The 20,154-nt window shown below is 38.4% G+C and overlaps 2 protein-coding genes and 1 long non-coding RNA gene across 6 annotated transcripts in view; 1 reads left to right on the forward strand and 2 right to left on the reverse strand.

The window, feature by feature from the left end:
- TRIP11 (thyroid hormone receptor interactor 11) overlaps positions 1-1,552 on the reverse strand; it is a 30,851-nt gene extending 29,299 nt beyond the window's left edge. Inside the window, exon 1 of one of the 2 annotated variants that reach the window (XM_032689884.1) lies at positions 1,048-1,550. In XM_032689884.1, coding sequence (XP_032545775.1) covers positions 1,048-1,186 — 139 coding nt within the window. In that variant the 5' untranslated portion in view covers positions 1,187-1,550. Of the gene's footprint in view, positions 1-1,047 lie in introns of both variants that reach the window. The other variant, XM_032689885.1, reaches the window with a different exon arrangement.
- On the forward strand, positions 1,214-2,695 carry LOC116787865. Its single transcript, XR_004357476.1, has 2 exons — positions 1,214-1,602; positions 2,185-2,695. It is a non-coding gene; the product is annotated as an uncharacterized LOC116787865 (long non-coding RNA).
- On the reverse strand, positions 2,411-19,964 carry ATXN3 (ataxin 3). Of its 3 annotated transcripts, none has more exons than XM_032689886.1 (11): positions 19,849-19,964; positions 16,286-16,450; positions 15,721-15,765; positions 14,309-14,394; positions 13,835-13,901; positions 11,444-11,531; positions 11,059-11,191; positions 9,796-9,971; positions 9,256-9,379; positions 8,417-8,505; positions 2,411-7,772 (listed from the first exon to the last, which is right to left on the reverse strand). In XM_032689886.1, exons 1-11 carry the CDS (start codon positions 19,870-19,872, stop codon positions 7,678-7,680), a joined length of 1,092 nt encoding a protein of 363 aa, XP_032545777.1. In that variant the 5' UTR covers positions 19,873-19,964; the 3' UTR covers positions 2,411-7,677. The 3 variants fall into 3 exon arrangements, with proteins under 3 accessions (XP_032545777.1, XP_032545778.1, XP_032545779.1); XM_032689887.1 differs by lacking the exon at positions 19,849-19,964 and adding an exon at positions 19,420-19,617; XM_032689888.1 differs by lacking the exon at positions 19,849-19,964 and adding an exon at positions 19,495-19,613.
- Positions 19,965-20,154: the final 190 nt, after the last annotated feature.

The following is a 20,154-nucleotide window of genomic DNA, read 5'->3' on the forward strand; positions in this document are numbered from 1 at the left end:
TCTCTCTTCTGAGCGTTTTACCTGTATTACCAAAAAATCCATCCCTATGAGACATGTAGTATCAGCTTGTCAACAAGATTTATACAGTACACACTTTCACAGTATACTTTCATAATGCTTCATAGATGACAGGTTGCAAACGAAGCAGAATTGCTTAATCACATATTTAAGAGGACTATTCAGAAGTCTTAGCTGTTCTTTGTGGTTGCTATTCTTACCATCAATTTGAGAAAGCTAGTTTTTAAAATAATTTATAGTTACAAGAAGGTAAACAATACTAGGGGTATTAACCTACTGATATTTATTACATTACAGAACTGCTTAAGAGAAAAAAAGTATTAAAAATTTGTAACAAAACTCATTATTAAAAATATAAAGAAAATACTATATTCTAAGCTAGATTTACTATTGCTTTACTGAATATCTTACATTGATGTCTCGGCTTTTTTGTTCTTTCTGTTTTAAACAAATTGTTCTAGTCTCTCATCCCTATAAAACAAGGGCCATGTTCTCCTACTTCGCTGTAGGAGAGTTGTAGAACCTGACAGGTTTGTCTGGGCCCAACTGAAATATAAACAAAACCACCAGAAACACTGGACCTTTGCCTGAGTGACACGTCAGACTTAGATCACACCAGTGGCAAAACAACCTCTGTACTGCTACAACTCGGCAGTTTCATGAAACAAGTCAAAAAGCAGCTAATCAGCTGGGGGGGGGGTTAGATAAACTAAGCAAGCAGAATGGAAGAAGAGTGTTTGTGTGCTTTCAATACGGATCAACACAACGCTTCACGCAATTAGAAACTTCCGAATAATAAGCCTAGAACAGGTTCACTTATGCTATTACAGCCAGGGAATATGTTTGTTTATTCTCCATATCCTGAGGTCACAGGGGCAGAATAAAAACGGAAACAAAAGCAGCAAAGCCGGCAGCCCTCCTGAAAGGCATCTAGCCGGGACCAGCTCCTCCCGGCCGGCGGGTCCCAGAGGAGCCCGAAAGGCTCCCTGGCGGAACCAGGCCCGCCCCCCAGCTCCGAGCCCCCCTTACCGCCCACTTCCTCGGCGCCCTCCAGCAGGATGTCCTTGGTGAAGCTGGAGATCTGCCCGGTGAGCGAGGACAGGCTGTCGCCCACCTGCCCCAGGGACTGGCCCAGCCCCGAGCCCAGCCCGCCCAGCCACGACGCCATCGCTGCTCCGAGCGCTCCGGGCCTCGGTTGGCCCCGCCGGTCGGGCCCTGCAGCCGCTCCCCGCGGGCCGAGGGGCCGCCTCCGCCTCCCTTCTCCTCGCTAGGGAGAGTCGCGGCTCTTGTTGCGGGCTCAGCACACCGGGATCGGCGACTCCTCAGCCGGCGCCACGCGCATCCTCCCGGCTCCTCTCGCCTCAGCGGCTCCTCCCGGCACAGCTCGGCTCGTCCCGGCTCGGCTTGTCTCGGATCGACTCGTCCCGTCCCGTCCCGTCCCGTCCCGTCCCGTCCCGTCGCGGCTCAGCGGCTCCTGCCGGCAGCTCCGGCCGCTGCCACCTCAACGGCCGCCATGACACCCCTCCTAAACACCATAGAGAGAGACAACTCGGGCTAGAGCGCCCCCGCGGGGGCGGATATGGCGTAAGCGGCGGCGGAGGATGCCGGGACAGTGGCGGAGCGGCGGGAGGGGCCGGGGGCCGGTGGGTGGTGGCTTGTCGCGGTTAACGAGATTAGTGACAGCCCGTGTGATGAACGCGAACCCGCCCCTCGGGACGGACTTGGGCTCTGTGACAATGACAAATCAGTGTCCGACTCTGAAGGATGTCCTTCAGATTTTAAAATACTTAAAGATGATAAAAATATCTTTTACTGTGGTTAATTTTACAATTGAGTACCAAGTACGGCAAACAGACAATAAAGTAGCACACAGGGCTTTTTGTCCCACTCTTTTTAATTACTGCTCTTGAAAAATTAGAAATGGACTATTTAGCATCACAACGAATTTTTTTAGCCGACTTCATCCACTTTTGATAAGGGTGCACAGAAACAATCCAGTGTCCTCTGTGGATTGACTAAGCTACAAACCCAGTGCATTTGTGTCACAAAAAGAATGTGTATTCTGGCATCAAACCAGGAAACAGTAGCTTACTTTAAAATCAGAAAGCATATAATTTTTAAAGATGTAACATAACTATAATGGGCACCAACTTTCTTCCCTAACAGGAGTGTCTTTATGTAAATTTGAGAGTATCAACAGATGCAAAGACATCAGAGATGATGAAATGTCAGTTATGGGCAACAGAAAACTACCTCACTGCTGATGTGCACACACACATCTGGTGCAAAGTCCACTGATACCTGAGATGAAATTTCAATGTTTGATGATCCTGTGCCCAATCAGCGTATAAGGGAAAGCAAGTATTCAAATACATCAGTCAAGTGAGAAACATTAGAAGCTATAATCATATTTATTTAAAAAAGTGATATCAAATACAACCATATATATTCATGCCTATTTGGAGAGCATTTTCAAAATATCGAACAGCGCTGCCATTTTCCAGTCAAAACAATGACAAAGCATTTCCGCTTTCCCTTTTTAATCTTTTCAGTATTCTATGCGTTATATACACAAAATAGACATGATACTGAAAACAGAGTCTTGACCAAAAAAACCCAAAACTATTACTGAAATAAGATTTCTAAAATACACAACTATTAGGCAAGAGATGAAAAAGAAATTCCTTACAAAATCCTCTACGCTGATTTGTACACAGGGGGTTTCATGTAGCAAAAAATAAAATTTTATCAATGCTTGCATGCTTTAAAGACAGTATCAAGGTTTTTCTCTTTTTTTTTTTTTTTTTTTGCACAGTGGCATTTAAATATTACATCCCTTTCTGTTCAAACTCTTTTATAAGTCCCCTCCTGAATTCCCACAGTGGCTATACTGAGGATGGGGGGGATTAAAAGCAAAGTGTAGTTACAATTATTTGCTTTTCTTAACAAAGAAAATAAAGTGAAAGTATTTTGATTTGGTAAAAGCAGTTGAAAAGTCACATGTACTAACTTTCTGAAGAACAGTGATTGGGGAAGATGACTATGGCAGGTTAAATATTACAGCATTCCCTCCATGTCTGAAATGCAAATAAGGCAAAATGTGTGTATACAGGTTAAAAAGGTTTATTGCAAAACAGCTCATGCTTTTAAGATGAAAACCTGGATACAACACAAAGCTACAACCACCTTGAAACTGAAGAACTAAATATTTGGATCTAGCAACTTTGAATGTATTGAGTATTATTCTCACTTGAACAACTGATTCTGTGTGGGGAGGGAATAGGTATATATGTATTACTGATTAGACTTTGTTTCCTCTTTTTTTTTTGGTAACGATTTGTGAGTAACTATCAAGATTTACCAGGAGTTAAATTTGTTTCATGCAAGACAGTAATGCTCAACATAATTTTCTGTCTAAGCCCTTGAAGAAAGTTTCTACATCAATTTTTCTTTTCCTTGGATTCTTACTTTGATTCCTTTAAAAGTGACATGCTGGTAACATGAATTGCACAATACTATTTCTGTATAAGTCTGAGTTCTAGAGTTCTCCTATCCCATCCCCCTGTACTGGGTTTTTCAGTACAAAGTACACCATTTGTATGTTTTCATCATTATTTGAAAGAGTAATTTTAAAAAATTTCACAGATGTTTTAAAACTGTGTCATGTTCTTGTTAATTTTTAAAAGCCTGTCAGTTTTGTAATAAAACAAAGCAGCTTGCAAATGATAGTATTTGTCTGAGATACAGAAACAGAATTGTTTACTAGACACCTGCAGAAGCCATTTTAGCCCCCCTACCACTTTGTAAGTCTGTAATAGAAACAATAGCCCAACATTAAAACACATCATAGATTTAAATTTGTATTGGTTATTTTTAAGCAGTCTGCAAAGTAATAAAGTATGAAAAGTAAGAAGCGTACCTTGGCTGAAAATTAAATTTAAACGCGTTCAAGTTCTTTGAAGGGCACCAGGAGCCCAAATGTTGGAGTAAGCCAGTCAGATATTAGATTAGTTTCAAGTCTACAAAAATGTAAGCATTTAAGCAGCTCATATTCATACCTGCTGTGCCTAACAAGAATTGCATGCAAGCATGACTGCATTACAACTCTTTTTTCCTCCTGCCCTCCTAAGACTGTGAAAGCAGTTTATAGAATTACACTTACAGAACTAATTCTGGAACATATTTAATGTAAGTATCTCTCATTCCCCCTGCACCTCTCATTCCCCCTGCCCCTTTGATTTATACTGTCAGCAAACCATAAATTATGTCACATGGACCCTTTACTGCAAAACAGTAAAACTGTTGGATGAATGAAGTCTGAAATTCCCTCAAATATCATAATTAAAAAAAATAAAATAAAAATCTATGTCTGCTCCCTTAGAATGGACTTTGGCCTAAAGCTATAACATGGGAAAAAAACCCCAACCCTTAAGCATGACAGAGTAGGTAACACTGGGAGTAGGCTCTAAATTAGTAAACATATTATAAGCATAGTTAAGCCACGCTGATAACTGTTTATCATTGAAAGAATGCACACCAAAAAATGACATCACTTTTACTGACCGCTTCTTGGCAGGTGAAGTTGAGGCCTGAGTTATAAAATATGTACTGTCAGTAATTACTACTATTCTTTTCCTTGGGTGCAATGGAGAGGCACAGAGGAGATCTTGTCACTCTCTACAACTCCTGGAAGAAGGCTGTAGTGAGATGGGTGTCAATCTCCCAGGTAACAAGTGACAAGATAAGAGGAAAGAGCCTCAAGTTGCACCAGTGGAGGTTTAGTTCGGGTATCAGGAAATATTTCTTCACTGAAAGGGTTCTCCAGCATTGGAACAGGCTGCACAAGTAAGTGGTTCAGCCCCCATTCCTGGGGCTTTTTAGAAGAGGTGTGGAAGCGGTGGTTAGGGACATTAAGTTTAGTGGTGGACTTGGCAGTGCTGGGTTAATGGTTGGTCTCTTGCAGGTCCTTTCCAGCAACAGGACTCAGAATTAACAGATGAGCTTAAACTGCTCTCTCAACTGCCTGACTAGACAGATATGCCTTCATCATTAAACTTGACATTCCGCTGAAAATCAAACTGGTTTTTGTTGAATGACAATGTTTCTACACAGAAAGGAATGCCATTAGCCCAGTAATGAATCTCTCAGTTGCGCTTTTCAGGCATCGTTATTTTATATTCCTTCCATATTAAAAGATTTGGGTGATGAAGTGACTTACAATGTGACAAAGTTCAAAGGCAAACCTCCATGTTTCAGTGATTATAAAAACATGTATTTGACCTGGATTACAGTTAATGCCATTCAAGGGGCTTAGATTTTTTTTCAATCCAGGGCTGCTAGAGTTATAGAAATGTTACCTTTTTATTATATTCTTATAATAGAGGATAAAATGTCCAAGGTCCAACTATTGGCATCAGATTGCAAGTCTATACCTATTCATAAAAATTAGTCTTATTTCAGAATCAGTTTATGGCACAACAAAAAAAGGGAAATTAAAGCTGCAATTAATTTACAGATGAGCAAAGAAATAATTCAGTGCTTTAGAGATACCTTTCCTGCTTTCCGTTTAATAGAAATTTTAAACTGAAAGCAGAAAAGTATATCCTGAAAAATACAGCATTTCAAAATGGCATATGCATACATGGACTTTTAAAGCCATTGTTTAAGTATATTAATTTGAGACATTACAAATAATTATAATGCGTATGACAGAATTATTTAAAAAAGACAAAAATCATTTTTTTTAAAAGTCTCATGTCAAAATCCGTATTGTCTTACACATACCTGATTCTGGTGACATTGGTGAAAATTCAGCACATACGTAAGGAAAACAGAATTTAGCCCAGTTATGTATAATATAATAATATCCTAAGCTATCAGGAAACCATTGCTGTAAACAAATCTTTACTGAGAGGTAAGAGCCCTTTCATGTACAGTACTACTTGATGCTGAATGTATATTTCCATCTAGCTACTATTCATTTCATACTAATTTTAATTAAATGTGACTTTTGTGCAATGATGTAACTTAAGAATATTTTGATAAAGAAATTTGGGGTTATCTTTGAAAGATTCTTAGAATGCCTGTGCTAACTGTTAATGCTTTAATTGGACTACAGCTTATATATTCTATCTACAACATATTTCCATATAATTTATATGTAAACAGAATTTGTATTTCAAGCACCATTTAGGAAAATGAAACATATCTCTTTCGTTGCACTGAAGTTCCAAGCCAGGTTTGGTCACCCTTTTACACATTCATCCTGGGTATCAAAACAAATGTCTTACAACCAATAGCATAAGCTATCTCACATACTTTGCTCCCCAATTTTTCTCAGGATCAGAAACAGCATGGTAAAAATTTGTAAGGTGCGTGAATAAAGGCCATTCCTGAAAAAACTGCAACATTCTGACAGACACTCATAAAAAGCATTTCAGAAAGAACATCCACACAGGCATAAATATTAATTCTTAAAAGAGCTACTTGCACAGGGGTCATTTCAGATTGCAGGAATGCACCTTGTGTGTGGCACTGACTTTATGGCACCTATATCCCCTCCTCCTTTCTCCTAGATTCAGTTACAGTTCTTTCATACTGAAAGGCCAAAATGAAGGTTTGAGCTTGAAAAGGGAAAAAAAAAAGACCCTGGAAGAGGTAGAAAAGAAAACCTGTTCAACCCAATTGATTGTATCCTACTTTTGTAGTAAAGACAGTGCCTTAACAAGAAAGAACATAACAAACAAAAATTTATAAAAAACCTCATCAAACCAAATAAGGCAAGTTATCTGCCAAAAACCAAAATGTTAAACACGGATTTAAAATTTTACAGTTGGAATTAAAAGTAAAACCACAAAGTGCTAGGAAGTCAGAAATCACTGAAAGATTCATGAGTAACATTATACTCAAGAATCCACTAAAGATTTCATCTTGAATTGTAAGTATGAAATCTATGGATTCTTGTTTCTCCTGCAGAATGGGTCATTTCAAAAGTGGACAGCAGGATCAAAAAGGTGATGTTAAGTCACTCAGAATCACAGAATATTCTGAGTTGGAAGGGACCCACAAGGATCATCAAATCCACCTCCTAAAGTGAATGGCCCTTAGAGGGATCGAACCCATCACCTTGGCCTTATTAGCACTCTGCTCTAATCAACTCAGAGCTCACAAAATAAATTTAAGATTAACAGAACTTAATTACTTTCCCCATTTTAGAGCGATTTATTAAAAGGAACATAATAATTTATGAGCACAACTTATTACTTGAATCTCTTTTTCCATTAGTACTGAAGGAAATCAGTAGATGCTGGTTTTGGCACCATTTAGATCTTCTACAGAATTCTTCAAAACAATTTAAACTTGCTTTTTATATCTAAGTTACAGATGCTACACTCGTCTGACTTTGTTCATGTGAATAGTTCAGTAATTTTAACACTACTACTTTTTTGAGCAGATGTTTTGTAGTAGGAGTGCTACAGTTTTCTAAATTAGTGTGATCTTTTTCGTATTTGCAGATTCCCTCTAAACTCTGACCTCCAGCAGCCCCCCTTTCATTCCTGCTTCCAGAACTCTGAAATGAACCCTGCTTGTGCAACATTCACACGGTAGAATTTTAATGGAGACTTAGCATTTTGACAATAAGAGGGGAAAAAAATGATGTCATTTCTCCTCTTCTGAATTCAAGTGGTTTTTAACAGATTCCAGAGACATATTCATGGCTGCTTGAAGCATGTCTTCTTCACTCATATCACCTCCTAAAGACAATAAATGTATATAAGCTGTAATAAATTCACAGAGCTAGTTCTTAACTGCAGTTAAATACTTTTGTTGTTTCTTTTGTCCACACCCACCTTTTGCCACCCCACCCACAAAATTGGTTTTGTTTTTGAAATCATTGAACACTGTCAACTTAGTTTTCCACTAACAACAGTCTGTTTGTAACACATAATACACATCAATTTTGGATCACCAATACCTAATACTGGTAAGGTCTACATTTATGTTCTACTGAAAACTTGTTCCAGTAATTTTGTCAGATATTAACCCAAGTGGTCATACAACTTTAAAAGTAATTTAGGAAACAAATAACTGGCACAAATCCTGTCAAAGATTCCAATTTGTAATGCTGAAGACAAACAAAACAACAAAAAGCAAAGCGAGAGCTCAAGTGATCTAATAGCAGTGCTCTTCACTTTGAAACAGGATATCGAGATTCAAAGAGGAACAGGCTTTCCAGGAAAGTGATCCTTTCCTTCACTGCCAAAAAAGTAATGGTTGTGACAGTCTGAATGGCTGCTGGAGTGAGAAGTTGGCAGACAAGGAAGGTTAGGAAACAGCATAACACAAAGGGGAAAAAGATGAATATTTCAGTGTTGGATGTAACTGTAAAACTCAATACCTGGGTCAGCTTCTTGAGTGCTTGAGCTAAGAGTTGCCTTATCATGTAGGTTTGGCGTCTGATCTTGCTGCTGTAGCTGTTGTTGCTGTCTGAAAGTGTTATAAATTTGTAAGAGACTAAGATTAACACCAGTATGACACCTGAGTCGAGTTCATTTCATTGTAAGGAAGGCCAAGAAACAGAGGTAGAAGCTGTTTGGTACAATAAAGTCTCTGTACTTAAAATCTCTTCCATCATTTCACCCTGCTAACCTTCAGACACCTATCTTCACAATATTATAGTCCAAGCCACATTACTATTTTCCCACCATTGGGAAGTTCTGCATTCTTATCCTACCACGTGAAGTCTAACTCCTCCCATCCATAGTATTTCTCCCTGGTCTTTATTTCTTCCATCACTAGAAGACAGAGATAAGGAAAAGCTATGACAATAACACCACTATGTATTAAGAAAGTGCACCAGAACAGCAACATAAAATATCTACAATGCTTTCATATGATGCACATGAGAAGCATCACTACTAGAAACAAAGTCTTAAAGAAGTAGTATTTTTTGTCAGGAGGATAATTACAGAAATTTATAGGATTTCATTTAAAATACTTCTATAGCATGTGTATTTTCTTTCTTCACAAGACTGCTGTTGCAGTAACAAACCCCCTCTTATTTACAGGTTTCTTCATTGGAACTACCTGAGAATAGTAAAATTTAGGTACTGTTAAGAAATCATGTTAAGAGAGAACAGTCAAGCTGGACCTCGGTAAGTAATCCATCCACACCCCAAAAGCAATGAAAAATACGACATGTACTTCCACATGCAAGTTTTCTAACAACTACTTTACTTTTCAAAATAGGCTTGTCTTCTCCTTCGCAGTTCTTCTGAAGAAAGGGATTCTGTCTGACTGCTGTGAGACGACTGAGGAACATTCTGCGGTAACGAGCCTGAGAGCTCACTTCGACGACTACCTAAAACCAGAACATGCCACATCCTACTCATTACAGTAAAATGAAGTTAGCAAATGACATACAGCTTAAGAACATGTCTTCAGACTTGAGAGGAAGAAAGAAACTTGTTGGAGAAATAAGCACCTAGACTAACTTCCCTTCTCTTCCTCACCTTAGGACTGTTTCCCTTCCCTCCTGCCACCCTTAGCCAATTTGTTCTTCCTTCCAAATGATCAATGGAACGTGAAAGTTATAACTTTTCAAAAAGCAGAACATAGATAGCTACAGGAAATTCTGGATCATCCTTCCATGCCTCAAAGTCAATCTTTCCAGAGAGCTTGATGCATGCTGGAAAGTGCCTGACAAACTGATTCCAGTAGCTGCCTAAAGCATAAGCAACACAAACACTAGCAGAGAAATTTAGATGGACACTGCACCTTGCATGCTGAGCTGAATGGCTCTGCGAAGATCAGCTTCTTCATCCTCCATATCAATTTCCTGCCTACTTAGAGCCAGGGCTCTCTGAAAATTCTCTTCATCTTCATCTAACATGCCTGTTCCATCAAAAGGATGGTTAACTTCTATTGCTTGGTCCACATCACTTCTGGGTAGCCTGTGAAATTCACATGTTTATAGCAAAATTCAGACAGAAGTTATATTATATTTTAGAGTGAGTTTTAAAATTACTATTTTCTGGGTTTTTTAACTTCAGAAAAAACGTTTCTATTGTGAAAGTCTGTTACATAAACAGGTATTTTACTTTCTACATAAAAAAGCACAAAAGAGCTGCAAGCAGCTGTAAAGCAACCTTAAACACTCATTCGCAGCACACTGCAACTCTAAAGCCATGCACATGTTGACAAGAAGCTGTTAGATAGGAAAATCTTCAGAAATCATAATCCTACAAAAAGCTATAATACATGCTATTCAAACCTACTGCTATTTAAACAGTTACACCAGCAGAAAATAGAGTATGTGGTCTCCTTCTCAGGAAGCTTTGAAGACCACACTAAAGCAAAAGATCCTCTGTAAACTGTACACACTTTCCACATTGCTGCCAATTATTCCATCAATTTATAACACCAGTTTAACTTTACAAAGGGGAAGAAATAATAATGAATTCCTCTGAAAAGCCTTAATCCTTTTTATCAGTTTGCAATTTATTCACTATGAAAATTTAATAAAATTATTGCAGAAGTAGTACTTTATACATTTTCAAGGATGTTTTATATTAGCAAAATGCACCAAAACTGAGTAGCACCACAACACTGGGATGAAATTATTCCAAAACAAAATGGTGTATGATTTATATGATGTGAAATTCACATTTGGGTTTCTTGTTGTTTTCTACTTATGACAGAATGCACAAGCTAGTCTTAACTACAGGTTAATTACTATTCATCATAGTTTGGTAGGATTTGCTAACCCATTTTAATCACAAAGTTAAAAATCTGCACTATAATATGCTTATGCACACAGAAAAACTCAATCCTTATTAAGGCAGTTTTTACCCACTTAAAAATACACCATTTAAAAATAAACCATTTGCTGTCTACCAACTTGCTTTTACTGTGTGCAAAAGCAGTAAACGTTGCACTAAAGGTGCTTCTAATTACTCAAGGGGGTTGTCTCCATGTGGCATTAATCATGGAAACCAATCATACTGAACATTATTAAAATGAAATCTCTATTTACCTTACCTCTGATCTCTTGACTGTGCTGCCTCTTCTCCAATTAGTTTTGGTCTCTGCATCTGCTGTACCCGAATCATCTGCAGTAGCTGGTCAGCCTCACAGTCTGGCAGGTCTCCTTTTACTACAAATATGGAATAACCTGAGAAAAAGAAATCATAAGTCCATGGCATTAAGGTGCAGATATAAACACTCTAAAATGCACACTACATGGAACACAATGATGTGCCATTTATTACAACGTATTACTCTATCTTTCATTATAAAGACTTGGGTTATTTCACTATTTCAATCATAAAACTAAGGGTAGTTGACTGAATACGTAAGTTCTAAGAAATAATAATTATTACCTACTTTTAATTAATGACATTTAACATCTGCAAGTTTCTATTACCTTCCTGTTGTAATTGAGCCAAGAAAAGTGCAAGATATGTGTCTGATATTAGTTCTGGACCCATCAAGAGAGAGTTCAAGTTAAACCACTGTAATTAAAGAAAGAAGAGGTTGAGAAAACAAATTAGCATAAAGATTACTCAATAATTCATATCTGTACATTGTGGTAATTTTCTATGATGGAATATCCAAATAAATCTAGTAACATAAATTATCAAATAAAATTCTTTTGAAGCACAATACCTATACTGCTAAAGGTTATCTTCAAATACTCTTCAGCTAACAGGAGATCTGAAAAGTGGAAATTACTGCATGCTCTCTCCCATTACTGAATACTGCTACCAGGCAAACAGATTAAAACAGATAATTCTTCTACCACTGTATTTTGATTTATTTCGGACATCACTGTAAAATTCTGTTTAATTCTACTTTTAAAGCTGAGACTAATGAAGTAAGAAACCCTTCATAAGTTAATGCTGTGTGTTAGGAAATTAATAGTTACAGTAAATATATGTTAAATTATTTCCATTAAATACTTTCATTAAACATTCTGCCTTTAATAGCTGGTGATGCTATTAAAGGATTGCTTACCCCTGAGATTATTTTTAAATTTAAAAATTAAGAACAATTAACTCAGATTTAATATGCTGACAGTATAGCACTGTATTACAACAGGGGACACTTGATATAAATATACACAGATAATTTCTAGTTTCCTGAAGAAGATAACTACTAATTTATAATACTTCAAGAGAGAAACAATATTATATAAAACTTCTAGACAGAAAGTGTATTCAACATGGGCCATAAAATATTCTACCCTTAAACCCCCACATATATTGCAATGAATCCGAAGAATCTTTTTTAATACCTTACTCATTCAATATTATCTAATTTTAACCAGGAAGCACCATTTCAGATAGTAGAAAGAGAATTCCATCTTCATTCCCCAAAAAAATGCATTGATCTACCCAAACTTCCACATATGCAGTCACACACCTGCAGCCAGACTCATACTATAAGTGACTATCTACCACTCTGTCTGGCAATACTTAATTAGCCAAAAACACTCTTTGCCACTAGGAAAGAGTAAGAAGACCAACAGTGTAGGAGAACTGGGGAATAAAAAGTTATGTAAAAAATACAATGCACAGACTACAGAAACTTTTAAAAGGGAATATGGAGGAGAAAGTTTTGGTAAACTAATTTTGCTTTAACTATAACAGAAGAGAAGCAGGTTAAATAAATCCAAGTCAACAAATTTTCTCTATCTTTTCTCATTATCCAGTGTTGTCTTCATGTGGTTACAAGCAAAACACATCCCCCCTCCAACTTAGGCTGTTTCAGGTTAGAATGCTCTCTCACAAAATTCCACCCAATATGGTTGTATATATAATAAGGAACATTTCCATAATTTTAAGAGACCATCTTTTTTGATATCAAATAAACAAAAATTGCCTGTAAGCATTAGCCATACTTTTAAACTAAAGCAGACCAGTAGAGTTCAGTTTGCTTATTCATAGGTAATTTTTCTCTTTTTTTTTTAATCTGGATGACAACATAGGTAGCCAGCACTTGCAAAAATGATCCAAATGGGCAAAGAGACTCCTGCCTCACTATTACAGAATCTAAAGGCTGTTTTCCATTAACATTTTCTATGAAAAAAGCCACCTGAAAAAAACATCAAACCAGCTCATGTTGCATAAAAGCTTGTGAAGTATGATCCAGAAGGATGACTGGCCACTGAAATAAGACACTGCATTGGTGTTGCAAGGGACATGAGTTATTATATATGTACCAGATAATATTTGTATGGCCATCCCTTACCTTCAATAACTATTTCCTGATTAGAATACAATTATTTCATAAAGTTTTCCAAAATAGTACAAAGTTGTGATTCTACTTTCCTCAACCTCATTCTAATGGATACTATTAAATACTAGCAATTATAAATATTAATTAATTTGAACTTTGAATTTTTTTTATACCTCTTGTCAATAACGTAGTTCATTAAAATAAGTTTGCATTCTATAGGGACCCTAATCCTTGTCTAGACTCCCTGCTCCTCCCCCATACAATTTTTTCTGCTATTTTTCACACAGAAAAAACCCAACAACCTAGCTTAAATATCACAGAGACTCTTCCAGAGCTGCATCTCCCTAAAGGACGGGTTCACTTGGGAATTGCTGGTCTTTCCCCAGGCTAACAATTATAATGAGCTGCCTGGCATTTTTGTGATAAAACAAACATTAAGTTTTTGTTTTTTTAATATGGCATACTATTAAAGTAAACTGCAGCTAAAGCTTGCAAAAGGCCAACACATGATCTACTCGCAACCACTTTTCCACACCCATTCTGAAGTCAATATTTAAATAAAAAAAGACAATGTCACCTGTTTTCCTAACTTTCGAACTGTAAACCAGTGTTCCTTATAATTACAAATAAATGATTTTTCATTTCTGTAAAAAGAAAAACAAAAGGTATAAATAAAATTAAATACTCTAAAATCAGAATACAGGTTAATGCTTAAGTTCTTTGCAACTACTGATTCAAATTTATATAATAAAATTTCAGGAATACAACTGTTGATGCTACATTACAGAATACTTATACTGCTTTTATAACATTTGTCAACAGTTGTCAATATCACTCAGATTTCCCTATATCAGAGATACTAAGACATCATGAAGGCACAGAGGACAGATACTCATAGGTACCCCCCAAAAAAATAAAACAAAACCCCAAGGTATAATACAAACATCAGAATGCAACAGAGTTTGAAATAGTAATTTTAAAGAAGGATTTAAATCATAAATTAAGAGTATTTTTTCAGTAAAATGAAAGCAGGGTGCTAAAGAAGTCTTACATAGGGTCGATCCCAAGTCTCTGATACTCTGGGCTGTTGAAGAGGATTAGTTCTAAACCCCACACTTTCAAGGCATTGCTTATAACCTGTCAAAAAATAAGACTTTTCATGAGTCAAACCATCAAAATTTGAGCAATGCAACCACCTTAGCTACTATAAACAACTACACTGTTCTTGTAAAACTTAGATTTCAAAACATAGCAAGGAGACCTAGGAATCACATTATGCAAAATGCAGCTGTCATGAACTTGCATGCAAACATAACACTTATATCTTATCTAAGGGGAAGTAACAAAACTAGGATTTAACTGAGATCTGTTAAATCAAAAACAAAGCTGTAACTTCACCTCCCACACACATTTGAGTAGTTGTCACCTCTGCTCTCAATGCACTGCTCTGCCCTCCCTCCCCAGTACAAACTCAATCTTTCTCCACAGTAACTATTGGAAATTCTGTACTACTGGATTGTCATGGGATCAATCAGGCACTGAACTGAGCACAAACTCTTTTACAGTAACTCTTTAAGGCTACACGAAATAATGCTTTAAGAAATTTAAATTAACAATTCAACGTGCTTTCAGGAAGCCAACTGTGCAGCGAGAAAATCCATGACAGGACAAAAAGTAGAATGGGGAAGCATATTTTTTTCAGCTTCTATACTGAAGCAACACAATCAAGAATACAAGGAAAGCCAAACTAAATGGTTTTCCACTGAACAGAAAAACAGCCCTGTCTTACCATAGGGAAGACAGGCTCTTGAGGGATTCTGGAACATGGAAAAATGCCTCTGAAAGCTTGGGAGACAGCCAAAGGTGCAAAGCATTGCCTACAGCTCTAGTCTAGACGCAAGCCCCAGTTTGGTGTTCAAAACCTTTTTTGTTGTTTTTCTGGTTAAAGTATTTATTATTGATTACTGTTCCACTATGGCCCTTAAAAAAACCCAACCAAACAAGAAAAATAATAAAACCAGCTCTGAAGCATCTGGAGTGAGTTATAAAAACTGGAATGCAGATGCTTTCTGCAGGTCACTGTGATAACCCTGTAATCGCTGTCAAGAGCTTTAGAGTCTGTAATTTGAGAAAGCAATCTCAATTCTGCTTTTTCACCTGTTTTCCATGGGAGCCAATGTTTACACCTAAAGTGCCCATAAGAAGCAGCTTAGAAATCAAGCTTATTGCCAGCAGGTGTCATTTCACAGTTCCATGCTTCTACGTGTTTAAGGGCCCATGAACTGAAGAACTGCAAGTCACTGCTCTTAATGGAAAACACTCTGAAGATTTGGAAGTCCAGCACTTAATCCCATTAAGCCCATAAAATGGCAACTAGATGAACAAGTTCATTGCCATTTAAATTAAATGAGAGAACATATAGTGCATAAACAGAAAATTGTGTAAGAAGAGAGCTGTGCTTACTTGAATTGAGAAGAATCCACTATCATCCATATTTACAGAAGGCTGCTGCTCAATGTGAGATTGGGAGGGAGAAAAGACAAAAATGGTGTAAGCATAAAAGGTCAAAAATAATTGAGTGTTGAAAATAAATGTAATTGCATATTCTTAAAACAACAACTTGTTATGTCCTTGTCTGTAAGGCTGATTACAATGCCCCAAATAGGCATAATAATTTAAAACTCAAACCTTTAAATTAGAAATGCTCAGTGCTTAAAGGGCAGACAGGCTTGGGCACTTCTGTTCCTATCTGACACTGGATTACAGAAACAAAAGGCTAATCACCGATCCTCCTTGCCATCTTTGACCTTCCTACTTGTAAGATGAATGTAGCTTTCTGTAGAATTATTGTGCTAATAACATTTGAAAATGCCAAATCTAAGATGCATGAATGAAAAGGACTATAAATTTAAGAGCTTTCAGCACTAGAAAATGAACCTTGTCTAGCTTAGCAAGAACAGCAGGTCTGTGCTAAACAATGTTACATTTCAGTCGAATATCAAGCAACCCCAAATTAAGATGATTTTACCTGTAAAAATGTTCTGTATTCTTCACTAGATACTCCTCCCTCTGCCATTCTCATCCTTTCTTCCTCATCCAACTGCTGTGCAATAGAGGATAACTCTACAGGGCTAAAGTATTCCCCTTGCAGCAAATTATTCAGACAGTGTTGAGCACACAATGAGCCTTCTTGCTAATATTGGAAGAGAAAAAAATAACAAAGAGAAAATCAGGTTTACATAAACTCTGTAAAATGACTCAACCATTTCATTCTGGCAAACTTCCTGCCCTCCCCAGTCACCCAGGATACCATGTATTCTTTGAATGTATGCACTGCAAGCTATAGAATACAACCCTCCCATCAACTTTATGGGAAAAAACAAACAAACAAAAACCGAACAGGCACACTTTCCTCAAAGGAAATTAATTTCATATAGAAAATGTTTTTGAAAACACCGTAAAAATTGCCAATGACCCAACTGAATCACACAGGGACTCTGCAACCAATGGATTCTGTCCTCTTCCAAATCACCACCACATGAAAACAAAACAGTTTAGATTTCTACTTCTCAGTAACTAATGTTTTCTGTTAACAGACACTTATTCTTCTTTAACTTTTCTTCCCTGACAGGTGTGGCTGTTGAAATCTGCTCCCTGCATTATTGCTGAGGAAGTGATTTGGAGCTGGAGGAGCAGTAAAGCTCATTTTCTATATGAAATTTACATATAGGAAGTAGGTAAAAGAAGCTCCACTAGTTCTAGAATCCTCATGACAATGATGATGGGACAAGAAAAAACTTCTTAAATTCGGCATATTAAACAATGAAAATATATTTTGTTGATAAACAATTTAAATAAAAAATGTTTTAGATACTTTGTTACATATCCAGTGCATTGCAGATAACAGAAATGTAATGTAATATTTTTAGAATGTCAACACAAATTTAAAGTAAGTCAATTAGAAGTGTCAGTCACGATTTTGTAGGACAAAATAAAAAATATCTAATCTGAATGAATGCATGTCAAGCTCCATTATTTTCCTATGGGCAGATAAATTACTGCCATGTTAAAAAAAAAAAACCAAAACAACACAAACCAACCAAATTAAGAGTTTCCCATGCAAAAGCAACCTTTCTCTTTTTACAAATAACTAAACTCCAAGTGAAAGACAAGTAGCATCAGTTTTAAAAGCCTGCTTTTCTCTTTAATCAGTCTTCACTTTTATTTACATGAAGAACTCTAATGTCCTCTATTAAAAACAAAACCAGAACCCCTTAACAAAAACACAGAACACCCCTCCCTCATGCCAGACACATAGAAACTAAGAATACAAGAGTAGGCCTCTAAGGAATATTCTTTAAACTTCCATGAAAGCTTCACACAAATCCCACGTAGAACATTCTCATGATCTCCCTTGAAGCAGAATCCTTGAAATTTCCCTTTACTCCAGATTACAGAATCTTCCAAGGGCTTCATCAGTTAATTGAGCAATGAGTTATTAAAACCAGACTGGCTGTACAGCCAGGCTTCAATGGAATCCAGAAACCTCCTCTTGGCTCACACCCCTCCTGTAACAAGAAACTCAAAACTGAACACCAGCTCCTGTCCCTCGGGACCACATCCCTACTGCTGGTCATGTGACAAACTGTAACAGCAGAACCTGCTCAACAATCACAGGTTTCTCCATTAGACATAATAAAATACCTCTAAAAATTAGTTGTACTACAGGCTTACATCTTAATTTCACTAAATGGACTTTTCTGTATTTGTACAGTTTTATCTTAAAAATAATAAACCTTAGTTTTCATATGGAAATGTTATACATATCAAGTGCAAAACGCAGAAAACTGATCATACGATTTTTACAGACATTAACTTCTGTTGTTTTGTGCAGAGAACATTACACTTCCCCTAACCTGAAATCCTCTCGTTGAGACCTCTCCTGATACAAACTGCTGCCCTGCCTTCAGTCTTTTCAATCACTTATATCTTATTAAGGAAAGGACAAACTTCTAAGATAGGGGCTCCTGAAGCACCATCCTTAAATCCTACTTTCTGCAACTGTCATTTCAGTCTTAAAAGTGACACATTGCTTACTTCCTTATTTTGTTAAATTTCCTTTATAAATACCATGTTTCTCGTGCCTTTTGATGGAAACACCTGAGGTGTGCAAATTCAAACATGCCTGTATATGCAGCACTTCAAAGTATATTGACAGCAGTTAATGGGGGGGGGGAAAATACCCCTTAAGAAAAAAAGGCAGAGATTCAGTTACATTTTTAATAGAATAACAGGATAAAAACATTAGGTATTCCAATTTAAAACAGGCATTCAGGTGGAACTTTTTCACTGGGTAACTAACCAGGGAGCAGTTACGTTTCACACGTGGGAGACCCAAGACTGTACACTTCCCCTTCCCCAAAACCTGTAGCAACTAAAAAATACCATCACCTGGTAACTTTGAATGTATTATGCTTTGTCACTTCAATTTCAGCAGTTTTGTTATTAAACTAGAAAACAACTTAGTCATTAATAAAAGTTATCATTTCATTATGCAGTAAGCAAGGATAGATAAGAGAAGGGTACACTCCCCTTAAACTATTTTCAAATCTAGACTGAAACTCAAGGTCATTGTAGCAGAGGCCATAATGGATGAAATCCAACACTTATCCTCTGAACGGCAGCTGCTTAACACCACAGCACTTGCCAAATTTTGCAACCCATATCAAGTTTGAAAGAACACTCCTCAGTTTTTATTACTTCAGAACAGTAATTTTATTTTTTTAAGGAAGTTATACTGCTATCTTGCTTAATTTCCTAAGTAAACCAACCATTACACATGAGAACAATGTAACAGGACTAGTGTTAATTTTAACACAAAAAAGCTGAAGAGACACTGGCAAAGTACATGAAAAAAGACAATTATATCTGAACAACATTTAAACAGAAGAAGTTCATATTTGGGAACATGGAAAAATCACAGCAGTTCATAGAAGCATTTCTTCTCCACAACAGGAAGTACTGTTCATCAGCGCACAGAAGCACAGTATATGAATCAGGATTTCTTTAACAGCTCTCCCTCTTCCTGCTCATTACACAACCTCAGACAAGCCAGGCTCTGTGAAGAGATGAGTCTGAGGGCACAGAGACAACCCTGCTCACCTTCAGACTCATTTTTCAGCCATGTGAGCTCTCCCTCAAGAAACACGAGCAGGTGCAGCCCGCACCTTCCCACACCTGAGGTCCATTTCTACAGCCCCCAGAAGGGCGGTCCCCGCGCCAAAGAGGCCGATGGGGCTCAGCCCTGACTCATTCCGATCTGCAGTAACGACATTCCCTTTACCGCAGAGCCGGCAGGGTCCAGCCGGAACGGGCCCAGGCATCGGCAGCGCCGCGCGGGAGGGCCGCGGGTCCCCATGGAGCGGAGGGGACGAGCCGCTGCCGCCGGAAGGTGCCGGGCAGGGGGCACAGGGGGCTGGCCGGCGCCCAGCCCGGCAGCTCCTCACTCCCACACAGCCGCGGGCGGTGTGTCCAGCCCGGCCGTGAGGGGGCAGCGGGTCCCGCCCGGCCCCCGCTCCGTCCCGCACTCACCCGCTCGTGGAAGATCGACTCCATGTTTACTGAGCCGGCCCGCAGCCCCCGCCCCACGTGACCCGACCGCCCAATCACGGCGCCTCGCGCCACCGCCCATCCGCGCACGGCTCGCCGCGCCCTCCCCACCACCCCGGCCGCGGGGGCGCCCCCTGCCGGGCGGGAGGCCGACGGGCGGGTCACGGGCCACGAGCGCCCCCGCGCGGCGGGAGGCCCACACGCACCGCCCGTCCCGCCCATCCATCGGCGCGTCCTGCGCTTCCATTGCCGTGTCCTACAGCGCCCCGGGCCCCCGGGAACCCCGAT

Source organism: Chiroxiphia lanceolata, chromosome 6, assembly GCF_009829145.1.
Source record: "Chiroxiphia lanceolata isolate bChiLan1 chromosome 6, bChiLan1.pri, whole genome shotgun sequence".
Classification (NCBI taxonomy): Eukaryota; Metazoa; Chordata; class Aves; order Passeriformes; family Pipridae; genus Chiroxiphia; species Chiroxiphia lanceolata.

Coding starts and splice junctions, on each gene's coding strand:
- ATXN3 (XM_032689886.1), bottom strand. CDS start 19,872: ATGGAGTCGATCTTCCACGAGCGG. Junction 14,395..15,720: donor GTGGATTCTTCTCAATTCAA/GTAAGCACAGCT, acceptor ATTTTTTGACAG/GTTATAAGCAATGCCTTGAA. Junction 11,192..11,443: donor GGCTCAATTACAACAGGAAG/GTAATAGAAACT, acceptor TCTTTTTCTCAG/GTTATTCCATATTTGTAGTA.